Below are 26,724 nucleotides of genomic sequence, written 5' to 3'. Positions count from 1 at the left end.
CAGTGAACCATGAATGGTACCTAGGTGTCATGGCTTCCAGTCCAGTGCTTCATCCATATGCGCCAATGTCTGCCAGTTACCCAAAGGCAGATGTGAAATGAAAATGTCCATTAGGTTGTTTAATGTTCGTTGTTACACATGCTCATTCTTGGAATTGTGGAGCTCTCTGCTATTGGCTCTTTTCAGCTGCTGTTGTGCTTTAGGAGTTACTGAAATGACCTGCACCTGTCACTGCTGCCCTATAAACAGCAATGAATGAAGCTGTTAAGAGCTATGTGCTAAACAGATGGGCAGAGCCCCCAGTGGTATGCTTTTAGAAGCATGTTCACCTGGCATGCAGCCTCACTCGCCCTGAGCACTTCCAAAGTAGTGCTTGCTGGCTGACTCCTTTGACGGACACTTGGTCTTCTGCTCGTGTGGCAATTTGAGCAGCTCCATGCACGCTTGATCCAACTGCTCAGCTGTTCTGATTGTGCCTGCAGTGAATGGTGTTCATGCTGTAGGGCCAAAGGTGGGGTCAGAAAAATGTGAGGAGAGAAGGCAACATAGGAGGAGGGACCAGGGAAACAAAGCAGAGGCTGAAATGGGTGGGAGGACCCCCCTAAAGAGAGGAAGGGGGAAAAGCAGGCAAGAGAGGAGGGGATGGAGAATAGTTATGGGAGGTAAGAGGATGAGAGAATAGATCCAACAGGGAGAGACAGCGGGGCAAGCTGCCCCACACCATCCCCTGCTAGTTCATCTCATCCTGAACCGGAGCAGCCACTTGTAAGGGCTGAGAGGGGAGATTAATCTCAATGGCTTATTTAGCCCTTGGCTCCTGTACTGAGACTGCCGGCTATGCTAATTATGGTGGCTTTGTGCTGTGGACTGAGACCCATCCCTTCAAATAATCTCAGAGGATACTGATCAGATGTTAACTTTTGGTCACTAGTGGCTTATGCTGCATTTGTGCTGGCAACCTGGAAACAAAAGGCTCCCTTCTGTTCTCGCCAGTCCCCTTACATCTCTGGTCCCCCTCACTGGAAATGCATGGCAGATTTTCTTTTACAAGTATTAATCCAGTTCTTTTGGTATGAGCAAGCTTCCCATGACAAAAAAAAAAAAAAAAAAAAAAGAGTCCTGTCAAGAAGCAGAGCAGATGTGGGACACATAATTCTGCTTAAAATTATGTTGGGTGGTAGATATTTCTGAGCTCTGCAGCAAAAAGGCTGAATCCATACAAAATACTGCAAAAGAAAGCATTCAGGTCTTTTACTATAAGAGACAGTAGGCTGGGTGTTCTGTGTGTGGGGGGGTGTGTATCATAAAGGCATTTTACCCCTTAGATCTCATTCCTGCCTTTCCCCAGGCAGCTATGATCCGAGTATATGCTCTCTTTTCCCCCCCCCATAATTGGATGAATTTGATGGCCACAGAAACCAGGGGCTGAATGTTTAAACCAGCCAGGGTTTTGATCTAAAATCATCACCACCTCAATCTTCATGGTCCCTGCCTCTCCCCTTGGGTTTGACCTTGGAAGTTAAGAGCAGCTGGGAAGCTGAAGGCTTCATCCTGAGTTGCACTCCTCTCCTTGGGCCTGATCGCAAGCCCGTGGAAGTCAGTGGAAAGCCTCCCATTGACTTCAGCGAGCTCTAGAACAGGCCTCTTTTGCACTGCTCTCATGTGCGAAGGGAGCAGGAAGCAGCCAGATCCCCTCTGCTCATTCCCACGCTGCTGCAGGGGAGTTCTGCAGAGCCAGTGTAGACAGCTCTGGCACCACACCCCATCCTGGGGCAAGGGGAACGGCCAGAGTACACTGTGCTATGGCAGTCTCCAGCTGGTGGGGAGTCCTTTGGAAGCCATAGCCAGCTGGCATAGATTAGAGCAGTCCCTGAGCTGGACATAGCTGAGGATCTGGGCTTGAAGCCAACAGTGCCTGGGTGCAACTCCCAAGGGAATCAGAGGCAGCTCCCTGGCTGTAATGGAGGAGACAGTTTGGGCCTAGAGTGAGATCAGGATCAGACCCCTTGCAAACAGAGTCTGATCCAAAGCACATTGGAGTCGATGGAAAGACTTACAATGGCTTCTGTGGGCATTGGATCAGGTCCGTGGAGCCAAACTCAGTTGGAACCTAGACTTTATTCAGGAAAAATGCTCATTGGGGCCAAACCCTGAACTCTTCACTCAGCTTTTACTTTTGCTCTTTTATTCCTTATTCATGTGGGTCTGTGTTTTTGGAACCTGCCAGGAGTCCCCCTATTCCACATCCCCCTCCTAGAGAACCCCCTTTCAAGGCCCCCCATTGCAGTTCCAGCCAGAGACTATTGATGCTCCTGACCCATGGGTTGCCCAGAGAGGGAGATAAGACACTTTTCCTTCCACCCCCCACAAAAGCCATCACCCCCATGTATGTTGGAATTCACTCCCATGCATCAGCCATTTACATGCATTTTTTGGTTTCAAACCACACCATGAAGGTAAGTTAAGTCCCCACCAGTTACCTGAATGTCCCTGCGGTCAAATAGCCTGAACAGAAGCACCTTAGTCACTGGAATGGTCTGATTTAATCAAATGCTGCTTGGCTCAAGGCACAGATTTTATATGGAGATAGGCCTATCTCATAGAACTGGAAGGAACCCCAAAAGGTCATTGAGTCCAGCCCCCTGCCTTCACAGGACCAAGTACTGATTTTGCCCCAGATCCTGAAGCAGCCCCCTCAAGGACTAGAACTCACAACCGCAGGTTTAGCAGGCCAATGCTGAAACCACTGAGCTATCCCTCCCCCGAATCTTTCCAGTTCTCTCTGCCTCTCACGCACACAGAGGGGATTGTGCCGCATGACTCCGGCTAATGTCAACCACCGTTTCAAAAGTGTGGGGGTGAGAGTAGGTTCTCTATAACAATTCACACTGCTCAGAGGCAAGAACTCCGGGCAGTTAATTAATAATGATGACATTTTCCTTCCATATCATGTTTCAACCAAGGATCTCAAATCACTTTACAAGTGTTAATAATTCATGCTCACATAGCTTGGGGAGGTATGTCTGAATGATGATGATCATCATTTCCCATTTTACAGATGGGGACACTGAGACAGGAAGTGTCCTGCCTAAAGTCACACAGCAAGTCAGTGACAGAGCCAGGAATAGAACACAGGGGTCCTGACTCTCAGTTCCCTGCTATAAGCAACTGACCACACTCTAAATCAGTTGAAGTCTTGCTCATTGGGGGTGGGGAGGCATGGAATAGATTAACAGGGTGGCACACAAGTTCATTTCACAAGTCTGGTACATCTGGAGGTTCTGGGTTCAAATGTGAATTACATCACAAATGATGTGTGGGTGGTCTCAGCCTAATGCAAAAGTACCTTGCACTTGTGGTGCTGCAGTCTCTGTATGGGGAAGCCCTGTTTTCCTTTCCTTGCTCAGGATGATGTTGCATTGACAGACTAGCAATTGGAGGAAGCTTGTACAGTGCTTCTCCATATCACCCTCTCGCTTTCATGAGCATTAACATTTCCATGCTTTCATTGTTAAAGGCCTCTCTGGGGCTTGCTGGCAAAATGTATCTACATGCCTCACCTAGGAGGAAGCCCCAGGTTAACTGAACCTTCCACAGGATTCCAGATCTCTTGGGCTCATCAGCATGCCCTTGTTCCTTCATGTTCTCCTTTCATGCACCCTACCTCACACAAGATGAAATTCACCCCTGTGCAGTGAGCGGTCACAAAAACCTGTGCCACTAGAATCCCACTTGAGCCTTCCAGAGAGAGCCAGGGGGATGGTGCACAGGTCTTGGGCTGCACAGGGGAAAATTTCACCCACATGGTCAGGTTTAGAACCGTGAATCCCATTTACACATTATTCCCCCTGCTACTGCTCACTTTGAATGTCCCTTGCAGTGCAGGAACTCACCCTTGTCCATTAATAACATTCCATTGAAGCCAACAGTGTTCTGGATAGGTCTAGTACATTCAACAAGAGAGGCTGCATTCAGCCACACAGCCAGGGCAATTGACCTGCTTAACCCAGGACAACGAAAATACAGGTGCATTCAGCCTAAACATACCTTCGACATTCATCATCCATCAGCATCCAAGCAGTTAAGCCGGCCTTGCTTTCACCTCTCAGCGAGGAAAAAAAAAAAATTCTCTTAATTTCTTTGGAGTCAGTTCAGAAAACAAATAGGTGACAGGAAAGGGTGAAATGCTTGTGGGTTGAGAGGAATTGCATTTCTTACGATACAGACCTAGCTGTTTTAATGCACAGGGCAGGAGAAGGGGGCATGGCCAAAGTCTTAATTTCTTTGCAGCCCTTCTTCAAATTTCACTCCAAGTTTGGAGTTTCAGCAGGGTCACAGCATTATTGAAAAATAATTACAGGTGCCAAAGATTCTATTTTATATAGATGCTTATAGTGCGCTCATCACAGGAGTCTCAGCACCTTCCAGTAATGCACTGAACAATGTGATTTACATCTGTCACGTTTGTTCTCTCATCCTCTTCCTGGGGGAGAAGTGTGCATACAGGAATGTCTTGTTTTGGATAACATATGTGTATACACCTATTGCTATATATTATTGTTTAAGTCACTGCCATCTTTTTATTTTTCATATGAATGTGGTGCTGGTGGAAGGGAGCAGACTGCCGAGCACTGGCACCTGGCTTCCCAAAGGATAGGCAGGGCATAGGCAGCAGCAGTACCCAGGGCTGACGAGAGGGGGGGAGCCTGTACAAATTATCAGGGCCCGGCAGTCCAGAAGGGGGCCCGGGGCCCGGCTTCCCCCCCTCGTCGGCCCTGTTTAGCCAGTCCGCCCTATATTGGCCTGGTCCCTGACCTCTCAGGGTTAGAGGTGAGTTAATGGTCCATGGACACGCAATCTGAAACGGTCTTAAATAATTAAGTCTTCTATTTGGGATGATATTTGCCCCTGTGCGAGCACCAGCGTCTATATACCATTTAAGTCCCAACTGGGACAGGAGAGCAGCATGGCTCAATGGATAGATCCCAGGTCTGGGAGTCAGAAAACCTGCATTCTGTTCCCAGCTCTGCCACAGATGTGATGTAGGAACCTGGGCAAGTCCCTTCCCCTCTTTGTGCCTCAGTTTCCCCCACAACTTGTGTCTTTTTCTGTTTAGCTCTTTGGAAAAGGAAGCGTCTCTCACGTTGTGTCTGTACAGTGCCTAGCACTTTGGGGCCCCAATCTTGATTTTATTAATTTTATTAAAGTAATAAAGTGGGACTTACGTGGTGTATGAAGACTGTGCTTTGGGCCACTGCAGCAGATCTTGAGTGAGAGATTTAAATATACAAAGGAATACACAACCAGGAGGTTCGGATGACTGATAAGATATCTGAACTCCCAGCAGTCCCTTAGTAGTTACAAAATTCCTGTTTCTTCATTTGTGTTTGATAACATTTTAACCATTGGTTTTATCAATGTGTAAGTAGCTAACAGGAGAATAGACTGAAGCACTATTTTTAATCCAGAACTGTTTTCAAATAAGGCAAAAACCTTTGATTTAACCCTGCCAAAGCTAGTAACAATTCAGGCCCGATTCTCCTGTTGTATGCACTCTAGTGTAAACCAGGAGTAACTCCTGTGAAGTCAATAGAATCAAAACTAGTGTCAGTGAGAGGAGAATCAAGGCCTTTGTATTGAAAAAAGCCCAAAGCAGGATTGCTAGATCTTTGAAACCCAAGAGATTTGTACATTAGTCACTTTTTGAAACAGTGGATTTTTGTTTTTTTAAACCAAACAGATTGCCATGGATTTTTTGGCCTTGATTCATAGATATTTTGGATGATATTCCTCTTAGCAAAACTATATTAAAACTTTAGCATGAAGCCCTCGGAATCTTAATCCCTTTATGAAACAAAATGACTCAAGTCACCATAGTCTATAAACATTTATGATGAAGATTTTCAAAGGAGATTTGGCCACCCACGGTCTCCGCCTATGTTGCTAACTTTTTAAGGGCTTTTGTTTTTGTTTGTTAAATTGGCTTATTCCGCTTTCTGGGCTAGCCATCTGTAAAGTTAACTTTTGAAAAACAAAGCTGTTTTCTCTGACATATGAGCACCAACCATTTCCCAACCTACTGCTAAACAAGAATCTAGTAAACAATTTTGGTGTTATTTTCTATTCCTTTCAGATTAAAGTATATAGGACCAAACCTTCAAGTCCTTACTGAGGCAAAACTCACTGGAAATAAGTGGAAGTTTTAATGGAGTAAAAACTGAATAAAAACCAAACAAGGACTCAAATCCTTGGCTCACACATTTAAAAGCCGAATTTTTTTTTTTTTTTTTTACTTATTTTGGTCAATTTCCTTGTAGATTCCTTTACTTTTACAAGACTTCAATGTAGCACTGAATCTGCCCCATCCAACACAACAATACCATGATCCTGACTTTCTCTGCATGCAGATCTCCTTTAAATTCCCTTGAGCATCCTGTGTTTAAAGCCCCTTGAAAATTTGGGATGATGTAATCACCAGGATGAATTTTTTTTTAGGACAAGTTTTAGGCCAAAATGATTTGTTATGCTTCGAACCTACGGTGGGGGAGGGGAGACACCACCCACACACCACACAGGCCAGGAGTGAAATCCTGCCTCATTGAAATAAATGGCAAAACTCCCATTGACCTCAATGATAGAGGATTTCATTCCAGATACATACCTGATGTAAACTAGTTTAACTCCATTGAATCTTTATAGCTATGCCAGCGTATATCAGTGGAAGATATGGGCCTTGTGTATCCAGTGGAAACATTGATATATAACCTGAACTCATAGATGCTGTCAAAGTTATCTTTCTTTTATTATCTCCCTCCTTCCTCACCTCCTTTTATTTTCTTTGTTACTTTTAAAGCATGCAAATTGGTCATTTCTTTTCCCAGAGAGCTTCTAAAGGGCAAACAAAGAATCTAAATCTACATTCCATCCTGATGGTAAAAATCTGTGGGTTTATGGTTATTATCTAATGCTGTCTCCGTTTCCATAGAGACTCTAAATAGAATAAACTTTAGATCACGATTTCCTGAAGTAGAGAGACAGCACAGCGGATTCGTTACATTTTTCTCAGATAGAACCTAGGGGATATAATCTGCATTATGACTGGATAATGAGGGGATTAGAGTTTTTATCCTATGGTGTAATTGTAGTGGCTAGTGATGTTGTATCAAAGTGCTCTAGTTATCACCCTGGTTCCTTGTAAATATCAGAAGCAGAACCATAATGGACTTAGACTCTGGTTTATAAACAGGTTTTTGTTTTTTGTTTTTTTTGAGGGGGTGGAGTTCTTTTTTTGGCCAGCCATGAAATATTGCAGTCATCTGCAAGTTCCTGTAGGATTTGTATTGCAAACACAGCTGCCTTTCCAGAATTCAGCGGCTTTTCTGGTTGACCACTTTGGCTAAAAGCAGCTCTTAGTTCTGAGCCCCCATCACATCTTCTCTTCAGGCAGGAGAAAGTGTGAGTGTAGGCAAAAGTGATACATCAGCAGTCTTGGGGCAAAATCCTGGCCTCTCTGAAGTAACTAGTAAGACTCCCATTGCCTCCATAGGGTAAGGATTTCAGTCCTGCAACCTGAAGTGCTCAAAGTAATCACAAAGCAGGGACAACACAGGTAGTGATGCAGCAGGCTTCTCTCACATTGTCCTGCCAACAAGCCTCAGGTCTGAATGGATATGGAGATGCTGCCCTGAGGGGTGAGAGGATAATCTAGCTACCATAGCTCATTCAGCCCCCAGCCAATGAGAATGGTGGGTTGTGAGATGGGGTCATCTGTCCTACCGGGAGCTGGACTGAAACCCACCAAGCCCATTTCACAGAGGCCTCTGAGCAGCCATCCAATGGCAGCAACCTTCAATCACCAGCTGGATATGAATTGGTGATGTGGAGGTTGAAGGCAATCAGCCAAATCCTGATCTCACTTAAACTGGTACAGATCTGGGCATTACATTGACTCTATTGGAGTCACTCTGGCTTTATACTGGTGTAACCAGGGAGTTTTCTACACCTGAAAATTAGTCCAGAATAAGGTAGGATGTGAATTTGCAAGCAGATTCTAAATCCACTTTGTGGAACAAGAGTGCCTTATTCCAAATTAATAAGAGCATCCACACATGCAGTTAATTGGAAATAGCTATTCTGGAATAGCTTCCCTTGTAGAGCAACTTCGCCCTGGTCTACACTACGACTTTAATTCGGATTTAGCTGCCTTAATCCGAATTAACCCTTCACCCGTCCACACTACAGAGCCAGTTAATTCGAATTAAAGGGCACTTAAAATCAATTTCTGTACTCCACCTCGACGAGCGGAGTAGCGCCTAAATCGATTTTGCTAATTCGAATTAGGGTTAGTGTGGCCGCACACCACCGAATTAATGTGGTTAAAAACCGAATTAATGTGCTTAGTGTGGCCGCGCACAATCGAATTTATACAACCTGTTTCCCAAATTCGAATTATCTAAATTCAGATTAATCCTGTAGTGTAGACATACCCTTCAAGATCAGAATCTGGCCTGCTATATCCCATTAGCAATGGCTACAGAAAAGAACTGGTAATGTTCAAGCAATGCATGACCAAACTGATCAAGCTTTCTGCATGATTTTTTTTTGTTTGTTTTTATAATCCACACATAGTGGCCACCCAGCTAATGTCAGAAACTGAGCACCTGTTTAAATCCCTGTAGTCTCTGAGCATGAATAAATGGGTGCACCATATGAGAAGAATGTCTTGGAGCAATCTTGTGCACAGTGTGATGAGCCTTTTGCAGTGTCCAGGGTGCTGTCACCTCATCCACCTGGACCACAAGCTGCAGTTTAATCCTACTAGGCATAGGCAATTGCAGTCTGCCTTTCCAGAAGAAAGTGGAAGATCACATTGGCAGAACTCCAGCCGTTTAATTTCTGGAGCATGTTGATCAGGACAGGTGGTGCGTTGTCATGCATTGGCAGCGAAGTTAAAAAAACAACTTACTAGTAACCATAGTTTTTCTAGCTAAAGAAAAGGTTGGGCTTTTTTATTTTTATATTCTTTTCCTTTATGTTGCAATCATACAGTGAAGATTGCAGGGATTGCATGAATTTTTCAGAGAAAATTGTTAGCTGAGCTTACTTATTTTTGGGCCAGTTCCTGAGGTCCTTCCTTTGTTTTCACTCAGTCCCTTACCTGGGGAAAACTCGCATTGGCTTCTACTGGAGTTTGTTGAGTAAGCAAGAAGTAAAAAATAAAGGCCAGATACTCTTATTCATAGTGGGTAATGTTTTACTCCACAAGTATTCCCATTGACTTCAGTGGAGCTGCTCACAGCTTAAGGTCCTGTTCAAGGGGGGCAAATCCTCCACTGGTATAAATTGTCATAGCTCCATTGACTTCAGTGGGGCTAGGACAATTTACACCAGTGGAGGATCTGCCCTGAAATGAATAAAGGTATCACAAATAAGCACCTCCGGGGTGGCTGATTGCCTTCAGCAACAGTTTTGCCTGAGGAAGGCCTGCAGGAGTTGGTCTGTAATTTATAACATATCCTGCCTTGCAATGGGCGTGGAGGAGTGGTAGCTGAGTTTTCTTCTGCAAGCTTAGCCATGGTGTGACAAGATTCTGCCTGAAAAGTGGGTTTGCCAGCTGGGCTCCAGGAGGGGTAAATTAAACCCTAATCCTGCAATCCTGACATTGCATCCTTGTGCCTGCACAGATGATCTTTGATTTCACTAGCACTCTGTAGGGACACAGCTGTTCTCCTGTGCAGAGCAGGATCAGGGCCTTAGCTGGTAACCCTTCCAAAGGTTCTGTAGAGAAACCTCACCTATGTGTTTGATCATCAAAAATCATTAGGATGAACAGCCTGATTCATTTTCTTGGGGCTTGTGTTAAGAATAAGAATCTTTACAGGGCTATGAGAAATTTTCACATTGACTCTAAGATTTAGCTTTTTAAAAAAAAAAAAAAAAAAACTATTCCTGTATATCCCAAACTGTTCTTTCCTTACAATGGAGCAGATACTCTTGGCTTGGCTAAAATACAGCCAAGTGGTCAAGCTTTCCTCACTGCAATACCTATGACACACCCATGAAATCAGTGAATTTGCATAGGTGAAACTGGAGAATTAGTGCCTAAGTCTTTGGAAGGGGCATTTGACAAGGCTGCTTACTGAGTAGTCCCTCAGTCAGAATTCCCTTTTCATCAGCCACCCTCTCCAGGTCCCCTTACAGACCTGTCCCTACAACCTCTTATAAGTCCTACAACCCTCTACTTGGGGCTGGTTTAGTGACCACAAACAGTTGAAAACATTTCCACCAATAAAGTCCAACACTGAAAACTAATGGATCACATTTACCTCCAGCTCTACACTGAGCTCTTCTTCCACAGCCTGTTCTTCACAGGATCACAGCTCATCACTGTCTCACCCTGAAACTTGACCTTATGGCTCTAACTATCTCCTCTTGCCAGCATCTCCCTTGTTCTGCTAGAGAAAGGCAGACTATATACTGCCTTCCTCCAGTACACTCCTCCTAATTGGCTGGAAGGGAGGGGAGCCCTACCCAAGCCTTCATTACAAGGCTGCTGATCCCAAGCCCTTAAAGGAACAGTGTGCCTGCGTTTTCCCCCTAGAACCACTTCCTCTCTTCCACTACCAGACCATTTCCCAGGCCTTTGTTCATTTCAGCTCACTGGAATGGGGCCTTCTTGGCACCTCTACTCTGAAAGGGCCAGTGTACCTCGCTACAGGTACACAACCCAGGGTGGGAACCTTGGTGGGGCTTTACAGAGCAGCCACTGTCTTATACATTGAGCGGAAATAAGCCACAGCCTTATACCTGAGTGTAGGGCTGGGATCTCGGGACTGTGGAGTTCTAATCCCAGCTCTGATCCTTATTCCCTTCTCCATCTTGCTCGTCCTTCCTGTGAAATGGGATTAATGATTCAGAGATGCGCACTGAGGCTTACTTAGGGTATGTCTACACTACGAGAGTAGTTCGATTTCACTTAAATCGAATATGTGGAATCGATATTGCAAAGTCAAACGTGTGTGTCCACACTAAGGACAGTAATTCGACGTTGTGAGTCCACACTAACGGGGAAAGCGTCGACATTGGAAGCGGTGCACTGTGGGCAGCTATCCCACAGTTCCCACAGTCCCCGCTGCCCATTGGAATTCTGGGTCGAGCCGCCAATGCCTTCTGGGTAAAAAAATGTGTCGAGGGTGCTTTTGGGTAACTGTCGTCCGTCTGACACTACCGCCCTCCCTCCCTCCCTGAAAGCGCCGGCGGGAAATCAGTTTGCGCACTTTTCTGGTCAGTGACAGCGCGGAATGCCACAGCACTGCGAGCATGGAGCCCGCTGCGACCATCGCTGCAGTTGTGTCCGTTGTCAACGCCTCGCAGCTTATCATCCACCTTTCCCAGAGGCAGATGCAGATAAATCGGGCGAGGAGGCTACGGCACCGCGGTGAGGGCCTGAAGTCTGAGAGTAGCACAGGCCTGTCAGAAAGCACGGGACCCAGCGCCGAGGACATCACGGTGACAATGGGTCATGTGGATGTTGTGGAACGGCGATTCTGGGCCCGGGAAACAAGCACGGACTGGTGGGACCGCATAGTGCTGCAGGTCTGGGATGAATCCCAGTAGCTGCGAAACTTTCGCATGCGGAAGGGGACTTTCCTGGAACTTTGTGAGTTGCTGTCCCCTGCCCTGAAGCGCAATGACACCCAGATGCGAGCAGCCCTGACTGTCCAGAAGCGAGTGGCCATAGCCCTCTGGAAGCTTGCAACGCCAGACAGCTACCGGTCAGTCGCGAACCACTTTGGCGTGGGCAAATCTACCGTGGGGGTTGTTGTGATGCAAGTAGCCAACGCAATCGTTGAGGTACTGCTCTCAAAGGTAGTGACCCTGGGAAACGCGCAGGCCATCATAGATGGCTTCGCCGCGATGGGATTCCCAAACTGCGGTGGGGCTATAGATGGAACTCACATCCCTATCCTGGGACCGGACCACCAGGCCAGCCAGTACATTAACAGAAAGGGCTACTTTTCAATGGTGCTGCAAGCACTGGTGGACCATCGGGGACGTTTTACAAACATAAATGTCGGATGGCCGGGCAAGGTTCATGACGCTCGCGTTTTCAGGAACTCTGGTCTGTTTAGACGGCTGCAGGAAGGTATTTACTTCCCGGACCACAAAATAACTGTTGGGGATGTGGAGATGCCTACAGTGATCCTCGGGAACCCAGCCTACCCGCTAATGCCCTGGCTCATGAAGCCCTATACTGGTGCCCTGGACAGTGAAAAAGAACTCTTCAACTACCGGCTGAGCAAGTGCAGAATGGTGGTGGAGTGTGCTTTTGGCCGTCTCAAGGGGAGATGGAGAAGCTTACTGACTCGCTGTGATCTCAGCGAAACCAATATCCCCATTGTTATAGCAGCTTGCTGTGTGCTCCACAATCTCTGTGAGAGCAAGGGGGAGACCTTTATGGCGGGATGGGAGGTTGAGGCAAATAGCCTGGCTTCTGATTACGCCCAGCCAGACAGCCGGGCAATTAGAAGAGCCCAGCGGGACGCGCTGTGCATCCGGGAGGCTCTGAAAGCTAGGTTCCTGAGTGAGCAGGGTAACCTGTGACTTCTAAGTTTGTGTACAGAGACGCTGAACCTGCCCCCGTTTCTTTACCCAGTTAATGTTGACTATCCTCTCCAGTTACATACCCCCTTCACCCCCTTCCAACACACGTTTAAAAATAAAATGACTTCTATTTTGTTAATGGACACCGTTTTCTTTATTACTGTTTTCGCGGGAATGTTTTAAACCTGGGACGCAGACTGTGGTGGGGAGCGGGTGTAGTGTACTGATGCAAATGATGCTTCTAAACTGCAGGAATGACAGGCTCCGCAGTGGTGGACTGGTTGTTTCAACGGAGCCTGCCAGCCCTCCTGATCGGGACTGCGTGTATGTGGGGGCTATGTGACTTTGTGGCAGGGGGAGGAGGGTTACAGATCCCCTGCTGCGTGGCTCTGTGATCCAGGATAAGGACCGCTGCATAAGATCTGTAACTGCCCTCCCCCGCCACAAAGTCACAGAGCAACCCCCACCCCCCACAGAACACTAAAACCACCTCCCAGACTGACCAGGGTAACTAGTCACTGCACTGTGTGTGTGCCCTGCTGCTGTCCTGTCCAATTACCAACCCCCTTCCCCCCCTTCAGACAGACTCTCCTCTAAAGAACATGATGGAAACAGTAATGAACAGAAACGTATTTTTTATTAACAACCACACATGAAACTGGGGGGTGAAACTTGGACGGGGGCTTGGGTGAGGCGGGAAGGAAAGGACTTTTCAAATTTTGGGGAATGAGAGCCTTCTGGTGCTTGAGCAGTCTGCAGGGGTGGAGTGAGAGTTTTCACGGACTCTGCCACCCCTCCTTCTTTGGACTTTGGGTGAGGGGGGTATGGGACTTGGTGGTGGGGGAGGGCGGTTACAGATAGACTGCAGCGGGGCTCTGTCCTCCTGCCTCCGTTCCTGCAGAAGATCCACAAGGCGCCAGAGCGTGACCGTTTGCTCCCTCATTAGTCCAAGCAGCGTTTGAGTCGCCTGCTGGTCTTCCTGACGCCACCTCTCCTCCCGTTCCATGTGTGACCGGTACATTTGGGACAAGTTCTCCCTCCACTGGGTCTGCTGTGCTGCCTGGGCTCGGGAGCAGCCCATTAGTTCCGAGAACATGTCCTCCCGCGTCCTCTTCTTCCTCCGCCTAATCTGCGCTAGCCTCTGGGAGTGTGATGCCAGGCTGGGTTGGGAGACAGTCGCAGATGTGGCTGTGGGAATGGGAAAAAGGGAGTGAATTCCTCAGAAAGATAAATGTAGTTGCGAACAAAGAACATAGTCTTTCTCTGTGAACAAGACCATGCACAGCACCTATCACATGCGCACTCAGGACAAGGTCGAATTTTCGGCCTTCGCATTCAGTGCCTGGGGTCTTGCACTGCCGATCTGAGAAGCGGGGCAGGACACCGGAATTTGTGTAGCAGGCAGACATGGTAAGCCGTAGACTTGTGGCTGCTTAAAACTTTAATAGTAGCACTGGCCTCCTTTCACATTGAAAGCAATGCCAGTCCCTGCTGCCAGCAATCCGGCAAGCATCAACTCTGCCCCTGTCCCACCCCCTCGCGGCTGTCCCAGGGAAAGATCCCTGTATGCCGCCCCTCTCCCGCCTCCACCGCGTGCCTGTAAACCGCCGGTTACAGTTCTGTAAAGGAACGGGCAAGCAGTCCCAATACTAACATTCCCCTACCTAATTCAAAGCAGGTCACCATGAGCGACATCACCCTGATGAGGATCTCAGACAGTGATAAAGAAAGAATGCTTCGGGAAAGCCTGCAAAGACCAGGGCCGTATGCCGCCATGCTCTGTAGGGCAATGATCCCGGAGTACTTGATTGTCTCCTGGCGTGGAAACGTTTCATACCACGGAGGACCCAATAAGGCCGCTCTCCCCAGGAACCTGATGCAAAGGCTTTCCAATTACCTCCAGGAGAGCTTCATCGAGATGTCCCAGGAGGATTTCTGCTCTATCCCCGGACATGTAGACCGCATTTTACTGTAGCTGCACTGGCAGGGACTAAACAGTAGAGCGGCTTGGGCAGAACAATCATGCAAAACCGGACATTGTTAGATTTTTTTTTAATAGTTGCACTGCCCGGGACTGAAACGTTAAGCGCCTAGGGCAAACTAATCATGAGAAACCCATTGTTGGTATTGTTAACATTCCTGTTCTGTTAAAAATAAATGTTTAGATGTTTAAAACACTTACTGGATGATCCTTCCCCTGATTCTGTGTCCGGGTTAACGGCTGGGGACGGTTGGTAGGGGATCTCTGTAAGGGTGATGAAGAGATCCTGGCTGTCGGGGAAATCAGTGTTGCAAGCGCTGTCGACTGCCTCGTCCTCCTCATCTCCTTCCTCATCTTCCCCGTCCGCTAACATGTCCGAGGAACCGGCAGTGGACAATATCCCATCCTCAGAGTCCACGGTCACTGGTGGGGTAGTGGTGGCGGCCGCACCTAGGATGGAATGCAGTGCCTCATAGAAATGGGATGTCTGGGGCTGGGCTCCGGAGCGTCCGTTTGCCTCTTTGGTCTTCTGGTAGCCTTGTCTCAGCTCCTTGATTTTCACGCGGCACTGCGTTGCATCCCGGCTGTATCCTCTCTCTGCCATGGCTTTAGAGATCTTCTCATAGATCTTTGCATTCCGTCTTTTGGAGCGCAGCTCGGAAAACACGGACTCATCTCCCCACACAGCGATGAGATCCAAGACTTCCCGATCAGTCCATGCTGGGGCCCTCTTTCTAGTCTGAGATTGCACGGCCATCTCTGCTGGAGAGCTCTGCATCGTTGCCAGTGCTGCTGAGCTCGCCACGATGTCCAAACAGGAAATGAGATTCAAACTGCCCAGACAGGAAAAGGAATTCAAATTTTCCCGGGGCTTTTCCTGTGTGGCTGGTCAGAGCATCCGAGCTCGGACTGCTGTCCAGAGAGTCAACAGAGTGGTGCACTGTGGGATAGCTCCCGGAGCTATTACCGTCGATTTCCATCCACACCTAGCCTAATTCGATATGGCCATGTCGAATTTAGCGCTACTCCCCTCGTTGGGGAGGAGTACAGAAGTCGAATTGAAGAGACCTCTGTGTCGAACTAACTAGCTTCGTGGTGTGGACGGGTGCAGGGTTTATTCGATGTAACGGCGCTAAATTCGACATAAACGCCTAGTGTAGACCAGGCCTTAGGAGAAGTTCATAAGGCACTGGGTAAGTGCCAGCTGTTAGCATTACTGAGCACTGAACCACCTTGACTAGTCTTTTGTGCACTCCAGCTCTAGTGAAAGTGCAGGAACAGATGTTTTGTAGAGCCTCAGGGCTGTGATGCTAACAAGAAGTGAACGTCATATGGGAGCCATTCACAGCTGAGCGGAGTGGAGCAGCGACTCACCGTGTGTCCTTGTCATCTTTATAGAGAGAGGCCAGATTGTTTCTGGCCTCTCCTCTTTCATAACCTTGCCTCATCTTGAATCGTAACTGGCTCCTTTCTATGAGAGCAAAGCCCACTGAATGGTCAGTGGCTGGTGCACTTGCCGTGCCACAACGCTGCCCTCCCTGACTATTGGTGCTGTTACATAAGCGGATAGGGCCATCAGTCTAGCAGGGCCAATATCCTGCCTCCCATGGTGGCCAATGCGTAGTGCTTCAAAGGAAGGAGAATCCCTCTGCCCAGAATGCCTGTTGTGCAATGCTGTGTCTGGTAGCTAGAGGAGTAAACTCCTCCCTGACCCCTGCAAGGTGTATCAAAGCTAGGTTTGACTTAAATGTCTGCAACCTGAACTGGTCTGGAGGTTTGGCAATAGCAGCACTTTGTGCTGCTGTTCACAGGACTCTGGCATGTTCTTCTCACAGGCCTGCAGAACTTAGCACCTATTATCTGGGAAGAGCAAGCAGAGATAAGCAACAGGACCTCCACAGGATAGTGCAAATGAGGGAGGCAGTGGTAACGTTCTGGTAAAAGGAGGGGTTCAGGGGTGCAGTGGGGAACTGGACGAAAGGAAAGGCACTAACATTAGGATCTGGTTGGTTTTGCCTCCCAGGATAGGGAGAAGAGGGATCCTTATTGAAATGCAAGGAGGGCAGAGAAGACTTGCAAAAATACGGGGCTTGGGGAAACTGACATGCAAAAGAAAAACCTGTGTGGGCAGAACACAGACCTGAGAATGCCGAGTTACAGGTGCCACACCAGCCTTCATTCACGTTGTTGTGCCTGCGTGCTGCAAGAAACTGCTGTCAGCAGCGTGAAATCTTTCTAAAGCACATGCTGAAGTGCCTGGGTACAACACAGTCCCAGCCTTCTGAAAGCCCTCCAGCCATGCAGGGAGGCAGTGTCTTCTTTTACATGATCCCAGTGTTATTTAGTGGATTTCACTGAAGCTGCGCCACTTTACACCAGTAGACAATTTGGCCCCAGGGCTGTAATGTCATTAAAGAGTATTTTTCATCTGTCATTCCATCACCGTACTATTTAGCTGCCGTATATGGACTGATTAAGAGCAGGGACATACAATCCAGGGTATAATAATAATGGTTTGTGTGCTTTGTTTTCTTTCCTCTGTCACAGAAAATACAGCAGCTCTCAGAAGGCTCCATGTTTGGCCATGGCCTGAAGCACCTTTTCCACAGTCGCCGCAGGTCGCGGGAACGGGAGCACCAGAACTCCCAGGACTCTCTGTCGCAGCACTACGGGATGTCTGACCACGACTCCCCTGATGAGAAGGAACGCTCGCCAGAGATGCACCGTGTCTCCTACGCCATGTCCCTCCACGACCTTCCTGTACGCCCCACTGCCTTCAACAGGGTGCTGCAGCAGATCCGCTCCCGCCCATCCATCAAGAGAGGGAGCAGCTTGCACAGCGGCAGCCGCCGGAGCAAAAGCAGCTCCCTTGATCCCCAGAAAGGCAGCCCACATCTGGTCCGGAAGGCTCCCCAGGATAGTAGCCTCACAGCCATACTGCATCAGCACCAGGGCCGGCCAAGGTCTTCATCTGCCACAGACACCGCCATCTTGCTGGCTGAAAGTGGGGCTGTGTACCTCCTCCCGGAGGAGTCGGAGTGCCTCGCCGACAAGGTAGGCTAACCGTGGAAAGACGTAAGCCTGGCAGTGCCTGGCCCACTCCCCGCGAGAAATCAAACGAGGCCCGTAGAGTTCTACCATGCTGTGGCCCCATCTTTAATACAGAGGCCAGTCCCAGTATGCAATGGTGTTTATTGATCCAAGTAGCCAGACTGTTGCTGCGGCTACCTGCCATATCCATGGGCAGTACCTCCACGTTAAAGATGCAGGAGCTGCCGTCTGCTCCATTTTAAGCAAATTAAGAGCGTTCCTCAGGCTCCAGGCAGATTGCCAATGTGACTCTCATTGTTTTGGGCATTAATGCTAGGAAATAAGAGATTGTCTGATGGCTGCAACTGTCAGCGTCTCCATAGGATTAAACCCTGTAGCACCCTTAATAGGCCCTATTTTTGATGTGGTGGTTCACCTTCTGAACAATGTGCAACTAGGGGATTGTTAGAGTCTGCTCTAGAGAGGACATGGGGCCCAAGAGCCTATAGCATGAAGAGTATAGAATGATGGGATCCTATCTGGGGTATCCAGCATCCTGTAGAGAGGTACTCAGCCTGCGCTGCTCCCTGCATGTACCCTGTCTGACCCTGTCGCGCCATTGCTTGCTTTGTGAGGAGTGTTGGGATCATCTTTCAGAAGCTCCCCCCTTCCCCCCCACACACACGGAAGCTGTGTCCGGATGTGGGTAGTTTCTGGTCTCCCCGGCTGCTGCCCTTGGAGTTGCTGTTTTTGGAAAGCCCCTTCATGAAGCGTAGCTGCCAGTCGTCCCTTCAGACGGTGATTTCAGGCACGGGAATTGCCAGGCAACTTTGTAGCCAGGAGGAGCTTGATCCAATTCCTCCTGCTGTTAACCAGCCCTGAGTCAATGCAGCAGGACCTGGGGGTGGTGTCTGTGGGTGGGAGGGAGCCAGGAGGGAAAATGCACGAGTCCTGCAGTCACACGGAGGACGTCAGAATAACAGTAAACAGATTGGGTGGGGAGGAATGTGCTTGTCTTCTCCGCCCCCCTCCCCCAATGGTTGCAGCTTGTCTGCAGAAGCATGCCCAGGTCGATGTATTATCCAGAGAGCCTGATGCCCCATAACCAGCCGCTTCTCATAGCTCACATAGTGGCCACTCATCTAATGTCAGACTGTGGGCTCCTGCTTAATCCCTGTAGTCTCTGGGCGGGAATCTTTTAGCTCATAAAGAGAACATCATCTGCTCAATAACTTCTCCTCCTCCTCCTCGGGTTCGCCTCAATGCCTATTTTTAACTCATAACTCATCTCCCCTTTGCAATCATTTTGATTTAATGAACTCATCAGCTGGCTTGTTGGGCAGTCATGGTCTTATTTGGCTGGGTGTTTCGTTACCCGACACCGTTCTGCTCTGAGTTCCTGCTGTGCGAACCTCTTTGGGGAGTGCATGGGTGTAACTGAGACAGGCTTTGGCTCCAGATCTACAGCCTTATGCATGGAGGCTGATTCGGAGAGTCAAAATTCATAGATTCCAAGGCCAGAAGGGACCACTGTGATCATCTAGTCTGACCCCCTGTGTAACCCAGGCCAGAGAACTGCCCCAACGTAATCCCTAGAGCAGAGCGTTCAGAAGAACCTCCAATTTGATGTAAAAATGGTCAGTGATGGAGACTCCACCATGACCTTTGGTAAATTTTTCCAGGGGCTATTTACTGTCACCATTAAAAATGTACGCCTTATATCCAGTCTGATAGCTTCAGCCCAAGCCCTGATTCTCAGATTGCCCTGCCACTCATGGCCCCTGGGTGCCAGGAATGGGATTCTGCTTCACAGGGTTTTTCAAGTACTCTTCAGAGAGATCTGGCAGCATATAGGGCTTGGTCCTGCACCTTCAAAACCCAAAATTGAAGACTCAAGCACCTTGCAGGATTGTACCCTTGGGGGATTGGGTCTTAAGCAGCCTCCATATCAGGTGGACGCTAATAGGCAGAGATTTTATTTCTTTCTGTCTGAGATATTCCTGGGGGGGGGGGGGTATTCCATCCTGGGATCGAACCTGGGACCAAAATACCAGTCATGGGTGCACTACAAATGCTTAGCTAGATAGAGTGAACCTTATCAGCTGCACACCCAGATGTGCTGAAGGGATGTCCTTGTGACTGGCTGTTGGAAATCGGGTTTGCTGATGTAAATACCCCTCAGGTAGAGAGTGTCGTCAGGCCATTATTTCCTCTGGAGCAGGGAGAGAAGGGTCTGAGGTAGGTTTGTACGCTCCCCTGAGGTAGATTCTAATCCTGCTCCCAATAGCTCCGGTGGGAAGAGGTTCAAGTCTTATGTACAACTCTCCTTCCGTCCCCCAGAGCAATGAGGTGAATAGTTCAGACGGTGCCTAGTTGACATACCAGATCCTGATCTCATAGCCCACTGCCTCCCCCTTTCCTCCCGTCAACAGCTTCAAAGTGCACACGTTTGACAGAGCCCTGCTGAAAAGTAGAGCACCCCAAGCACCTTTGGAAAGAGGATGCCTTTCCGCCTAGGAAGAAGCTGCTGTAATTATCCCAGTTCGTGAGATGAATTTTAATGCTAGCTAGCAGCTCACCCTACCCAAACAAGCCTGCCGGCTGCCGGCTGTTTGGTGGCTGCCGGCTGTTTCGGCATGTCTCTGGGTGAAATGAAGGTGAGGAATGTGCCATTGCATATTCCCAGGAAGGGGATTTGTGGGAGAGAGAAGGGGATCTTGCGGAGAGCTGTATAAATCCTGCATCAGGACTTTAGCAGCTTTTAAGAACCAAACTGCTACGAGAACAATGGACTGCGTGGTCGTTTCACCCAAGGAGTGCCACGTCACTTGACTGCTAAGCCATCTGTCCCCATGGCTTTTTCTAACACGCTGCCCGTTGTTCCGTGATTAAATTTTCCCATAAAGTAGCTGCAGCAGGGAGGGAAGCAGAGTCAAAGATACAGTTATTTACCATAGGATTGTAAATGGAGAATGCCTGTTAAAGCATCCAGCCCATTCCCCTCCAGTAGGAGGAAATACCCTCATGATAGAGGAGAAGAATCAAACAGCTGCGATGACGGATTATAGCCCAATGATTAAGAACGGTATGGACTATGGAGCAGAGCACTGGACTGGGAGTCAGAAGACTGGGGCACTATTCCCTGCTCCGCCTGTGACCTGGGCAGTCACGTTGCCACTCTGTGCCTCAGTTTCCCCTCCTATCTATTGTCTCTTTAGGTTGTAAACTCGTTGCAGTGGGACTCTATCTTGCGCTTTGTGTTTGCAGTGCCCCGTACCATAATAAAACCTAGCTCTTACATAGCGCTTTTCATCCGTCGGTCGTAAATTGGGCTATCCTTATAGTTAGAAAGTGTTTCCCAATAACTAACCTAAATCTCCCCCGCTGCGGATTAAGCCCATTACTTCTTGTCCTACCTTCAGTGGCCGTGGAGAACAGTTGTTCACCATCCTCTTTGTAACAGCCCTTAACATATTTGAAGAGTGTTATCAGGTTCCCTCCTCAGTCTTCTTTGCTCAAGACTAAACATATCCAGTTTTTTTTAACCTTTCCTCATAGGTCAGATTTTCTAAACCTATCATCATTTTTGTCTCTCCTCTGGACTTTCTCCAGTTTGTCCACATATTCCGTAAAGCGTGGTGCCCAGAACTGAACACAATATTCCAGCTGAGGCCTCACCAGTGGTGAATAGAGCAGGACGGATACCTCCTGTGTCTTTCGTATGACACCCCTGCTAATCCACCAAGAAGAAGAATAACCATTTTACCAAGTACATTACACTGTTGACTCATGTTCAAGTTGTGATCCGCGATAAGTCCCAGATCCTTTTCAGCAATCCTACTGCCTAACCAGCTAGTCCCGTTTTGATATTGGGCTTCTGATTTTTCCTTCCTCAGGGCAGAACTTTGCACTTCATTTTATTGAATTTCTTCTTGTTGATTTCAGACCAATTCTTCAATTTGTCGAGGTTGTTTTAAATTCTAATCCTGTCCTCCGAAGTGCTTGCAACTTCTCCCAGCTTGGTGTCATCCACAGATTTTATAAGCATACTCTTCCCTCCATTATCCAACTAATTAATGAAAATTTTGAACAGTACTGGACTCAGGACATACCCCTGCTGGACCCCATTATATACATCCTCCCGGTTTGAGATAACTACTTTCAGTACGATCTTTCAACCAGTTTTGCACCCACCTTATGGTAATTTCATCCACACCACATTGTTCTAGTTTGCTTATGAGGATGTCATGCTGCGACGGCGTCAAAATCAGAATCTACCGCTTCTCCCCTTGCCACTAGGCCAGTAACCCGGTCAAAGAAGGAAATTTGGTTGGTTTGGCCCTGTTTGTTCTTGACAAATCCATGGATCCTCACTCCTATTCTTGAGCTCTAACTACCAGAAATACATTCCTCCCAGAGCTGACAACAGAACCCAGGAATCCTGGCTCCTAATCTTCTGGGTTAACCACTAAACCACACTATCTCCCACACTAAGGTATAAGATCCAGGAATCCTGACTCCTGTTCCCTGCTCTAACTACCAGACTTCACATCCTCTCCAGAATTGGGAACAAAACCTGGAAGTCCTGACACCTGCATCTAATCTTCACTTTCCCTCTCTCTCACTGTAAACAAACAGCTGTGTCTGCCTGGAGCAGAAGACCTGGAGAGCCGCTGGCTCTTGCTACAGTGAGTCCGAGCTTGGAAAGACATCAAGGATGCCAGCTTGTTTATTTGCCTGGAAGGGATTGGGATAAGCAAGGGCTGCATTTATAGCCAATTGTTTTAAAGATGAAATTCTGGGTCCCAGAAAGAGAGAGAGCTCTGGGTTTTTTTTATTATTATAGCAGGACCCAGAGACCTCAATCAGGATTGGGGCCGCACTATGCTGGGCACTGTACCAAAAATCTCTGTCCCAAGGAACTTACTTATCATGGGAATACTTCCTACTGGAAAAATTAGCGTTTGGCAGGAGAGATGTGAGCAGATGCATTGGTACCCCTGCCACTCCACTCTGTGCCCCCACAAGCATCCAGGAGGTATGGAGGGAAAGGGGAAATGGACCACGTTCCATCCCAGCAGCCAGCCATGCAGGGGAGGAGTGGAAAGTGCTATCGGGCCAGCTGATGATCATTTCCATTTCTCTGTTGTGTCACTTCCTTCAGATCCATTTCATCATTAGCCCTTATTGTGTCATTAGTTTTTTTATTATTTTCTTTCTTTCATTATTAGTTGTTTGTTATTACGATGCAGCCAGCTTGGCATGAGCTACCGAATGGGGTGCACGGTTAATAAAATCAATCCAGCGACCCCCCCCCCCAAGACCTTACATCCTTGGATTTGCAAAAAGGCCTTGATCCTGGAAGTCCTAGCGCCAGGCGCAGCAGGGCGTGCAGGGTGCTGGTGGTGCTCCCAGGCATGCGTGAGCAGAGGCTGTGTAAGGTTGTGTGCTGCGTGTAGCACAGTGCATTGAGCATGCCCACCCTTGCATGCCCACTTTCTTACTTGGCAGACTGCAGGTTTAAAAAGGGAGCGTGGACCTGGGTGTGTCTCAGGAGGCTTGGGCTCAAGTGGGACCCATATCCTGCTTAATGGGCGCCATGCTCCTGTGGTAGCATCTCATTAATGCAAGATCCAGGTCCCCCACACTCCCCTGGCCTGTTCAGCACTGTGCATGGAGTACTCCCTGCCTGCATGGTACAGGATCAAGCACACAGGGTAGGGGGTTGAGTCTCCTACCTCCAGACCTCAGGCACCTGTTAGCCGAGATTTCCTGAAGGCTTTCATCCTGGATCAGCAAAAAACACAGCCAACAGAAATATGCAGACAGGGTAAGTGGCTGCAAATTGGGACTGTCCAAAGTGATTTTTAAATGGCTTTGCACGTAGCTAATAGAGAGGATGATATTTCCATCTAGCATTTAGCCGTCTTAATTATGAAACAGTGCAGATTAACACAGCTGCACAGCACTCTGAGGACAAAGCGCAGCCGGTGAGAGAAGTGACACATGCTTCTTACTTGGGAGCAGCTTTCAGCTCTGTTGCCTCTGAGTGACCGGGAGGAGAAGATGAGTTTATTGTTCACTTCATTCTCAGGCGCAGTTGCCCAGTGGACCAGATTGTCCCTCTGGGAGCCGTGGTTCAAAGCGGATTCAGGATCTCTCGTGTAATGATTTTGGTGGTCTCAGCTGCACACTCGGCAGACGCCACTCGCTCACACAGCAGCATCGCCAACCCCAAAACGCACTAGTCTGGCCCTCAAAAATCAGGAACATGGCTTAAAAATAATATCGTTTGGGTTCTTTTGATTTGCCTTCTGCGTTTTGAGCCTTTAGGGTTCCTATGTTCAAGCTTTTCTCCACAATCATGAGGGCTGGAAACTTATTTTTGCTTTAGATGAAAGCTGAGATTCTCACGGGATAACATGACTCCAGGAGCTGGAACTTTAAGAAAAAGACCAAATATTGCAAGACTCGTAATAAATCACAAGAGTTGGCAACACTGTTTGGCCTCAGGAACAGTCGGGAACTAGAATAGCAGCCCTGGGTTGAGATACTTGGGTAGAGCTGGGTATGTGAATAGGCTGGGGGCAGAACTAGAGGAAGAAAAGATGGTCAGGATTGGAGTGAATTGGCAGAGCTGTGGGGGGTGGTCCAGGATTCGAAAAGCAGGCTGCTGCTAGGCAGAGGTGAGGTGAGGGTCCCAGAAGAGTAGGAATGGCTGCAGATCTGGACTGAAGTGTGTGGACACTAGAGATGAGGTGGTGGAGAGGCCTGGAATAGCAAGGGGGTGATGGGGATGGTGATACAGGTCTGGATTCAGGTGCATCGGGTAGGTGGCAGGTCTGGGCTGAGGTGCTTTAGGGTTCCGGGCTAGACTAACAAGGATTGCTGTATGCTAGGATGAAGTTCTGGGGATGAGGTAGTAGGGGTGCTGCAGGTCAGGCTCCAGGTGCACTGGCTGAGCGGTGGGGTGGGGCGGGACAGGGCTGGAGTGGCAGGGTGAATGTGCATTAGGCTCAGTGTGAGTCATTTGCACTCTGCCTAGCTCTATGCAGGGTGGTCCTTGTCTTACAGCAAGCAACAAAATTTGCACAATCCACAATTTCACAACAAGGAATAAAAAAGGTCATTACAACAGATCCTTGCGCTCACATCAGTAATGGCCTGGCAGGGCCCCAAAGAGGAAAAACTAGTTCCCTGGCCCCAATCCTCAGTGTTTTGTTCATTTTCATGGCCCGGATCTCTTTGCTGATGGATGCAGACACAGCTTTACCTGCTCAAATGGGAGCTTGCGGTTTCAGGTGACAGCTTCCTGTTCCAAGCTGATACCCTTCAGCAGCGCAGCAGCCTCCTGGCAACCTGATTTGTACAGTCAGAAGAAAGGGATCCAGGGTAGCAGGACAGATGGATTTCGGCAGGCCTGGGCCATGATTGTTCCTTTGGTGCCTGAAATGAATTTCTCTCTATATATTATACTGAATCTCTGAGGAATGAAATATGACCTGGACTCTTTCGTTGCCTGATGAGGCAATGGAAACAATAACAACAGGAAACTTTTGTTTGTTTGTTTTGCAGTCGGCATTTGGCTTTTCCTATGGATATATTTGAGCTGCAGCAACAATGAAAGCTCTAGGAACGTGTGCTCAGACGCATACACACACATATATACACCGAGTCATACATGACTAGACCTGGACACAGTTACGCACAGACACAAACCCACACCCATGCACACAGAGTTGCGCACACAAATTAAAAAACACACAAAGGGACACACACACTCACTCACACGGAGAGACGTAGACACAACCTCACAGACACACACAGGTCATACACACTCCTCCACCGTCTTACAAATACACACAGAGACACTCGCATGATACTCACTAGCCACATTCACAAACTCACTCACCCGTCTACACACACTCGCTCAGGCACAGACATGCTCTTAGACGCACACAGACCTGTATACATACACACTCGCCTTCAAACAAGTGTGTGTAAATTCACTCCCTCCTGAAGGCTCCTTTGCAGAGCCCGAGCAGTGTAAGAAGGAACTTACTGGACATGGGAATCTGTTCTGGCCCCCTGTGTTATGGGTTTTGCTTTGCTTTGCTTCTGGTCTTTTTTATGGTCTAGGATTGGCCTTTGCTGCAGCACTCAGCCTCATTGACCCCATTTGCTTGCCACAAGAGTTTCGTACCAGGGTAGTTCAGACTGACATATCAGAACTTGACAACAAAGCGGGGCTCATGTCAGCTGATAAGGCTGCATAAACGAACACAAAAAAGGCAGATGAATAATTAAAGGCACACGAGACAAAGAAAAATAAGATTAAAGGTGATATTGTGGCAGAGAGGCCTTCTTAGGGCAATGGGAACAATAAGTGTGTTCTAGGAAGACAAGAGCTCTGTAATATTAACTCTCTCAGGTTGTATTATTTGTCCATAGCCTTGGGAAAAAAATAAAGCCTCCTGTTTGAAATTAATCCAGGGTCTTTTCTTTAGTGACCCCTTTTGTGCTAGGTGGCAGTTTGTGTACAGGCAGGAAATTGGCTGCTCCTCCCTGGTGTGATGCATGGTGCAATCTGATGTGCTGTTCAGATGGATGGAGTCTGAATGAAAACTGCAGTCGAGACACATGAGTAGTCCAGTGGTAGTGAAAGGGTTAATAAACACATATGCATGAACATGTATCTTTACATATACATCCTCACGCCCCCCCATACATTTAAGCACATTTACATATTCATTGATGCACCCACCCACACAAATACTCACATGCACTTACACATTTGTGCACTTAAAATACTTACGCACACATGCATATACGCACGTGCACTCCCACAGTACAAACCCACAAATTGCAGAGCGGTCAGAATGATCTCAGTACCAACTCCCTGTCACCACTTTGCCAGCTTGGGCTCCTGAATTTGGAGCTCTTCTTTCTTCCTTTGCCCTGTCCTCATTACTGACACATGCTTCTCCAAACAGGCACCTGCCTGCTGGGGTGTAAAGAAAGCTCTCCAGAACTTTTGGTCTTCTGGGGGTGCCATTAGTAGGGGCAGGTTAGGCTGAGGGGGAAGAAAACCAGAGCTCTTTGGGGCAAGG

The 26,724-nt window shown here is 48.1% G+C and overlaps 1 protein-coding gene across 1 annotated transcript in view; it reads left to right on the top strand.

The window, feature by feature from the left end:
• The window catches only part of LOC113407132 (transmembrane and coiled-coil domains protein 2-like), a 71,310-nt gene that overhangs the window by 1,947 nt on the left and 42,639 nt on the right, over positions 1-26,724 (top strand). Inside the window, exon 2 of the mRNA XM_026655217.1 lies at positions 17,132-17,638. Within this exon, the coding sequence (XP_026511002.1) occupies positions 17,132-17,638 (507 nt within the window). The remainder of the gene's footprint in view (positions 1-17,131; positions 17,639-26,724) is intronic.

This window comes from Terrapene carolina, unplaced genomic scaffold (assembly GCF_002925995.2).
Source record: "Terrapene carolina triunguis isolate 2854851 unplaced genomic scaffold, T_m_triunguis-2.0 Scaffold198, whole genome shotgun sequence".
In the NCBI taxonomy this organism is placed as follows: Eukaryota; Metazoa; Chordata; order Testudines; family Emydidae; genus Terrapene; species Terrapene triunguis.
The sequence above is the reverse complement of the archived record's forward strand: the minus strand, read 5'-3'. Positions and strand labels throughout refer to the sequence as shown.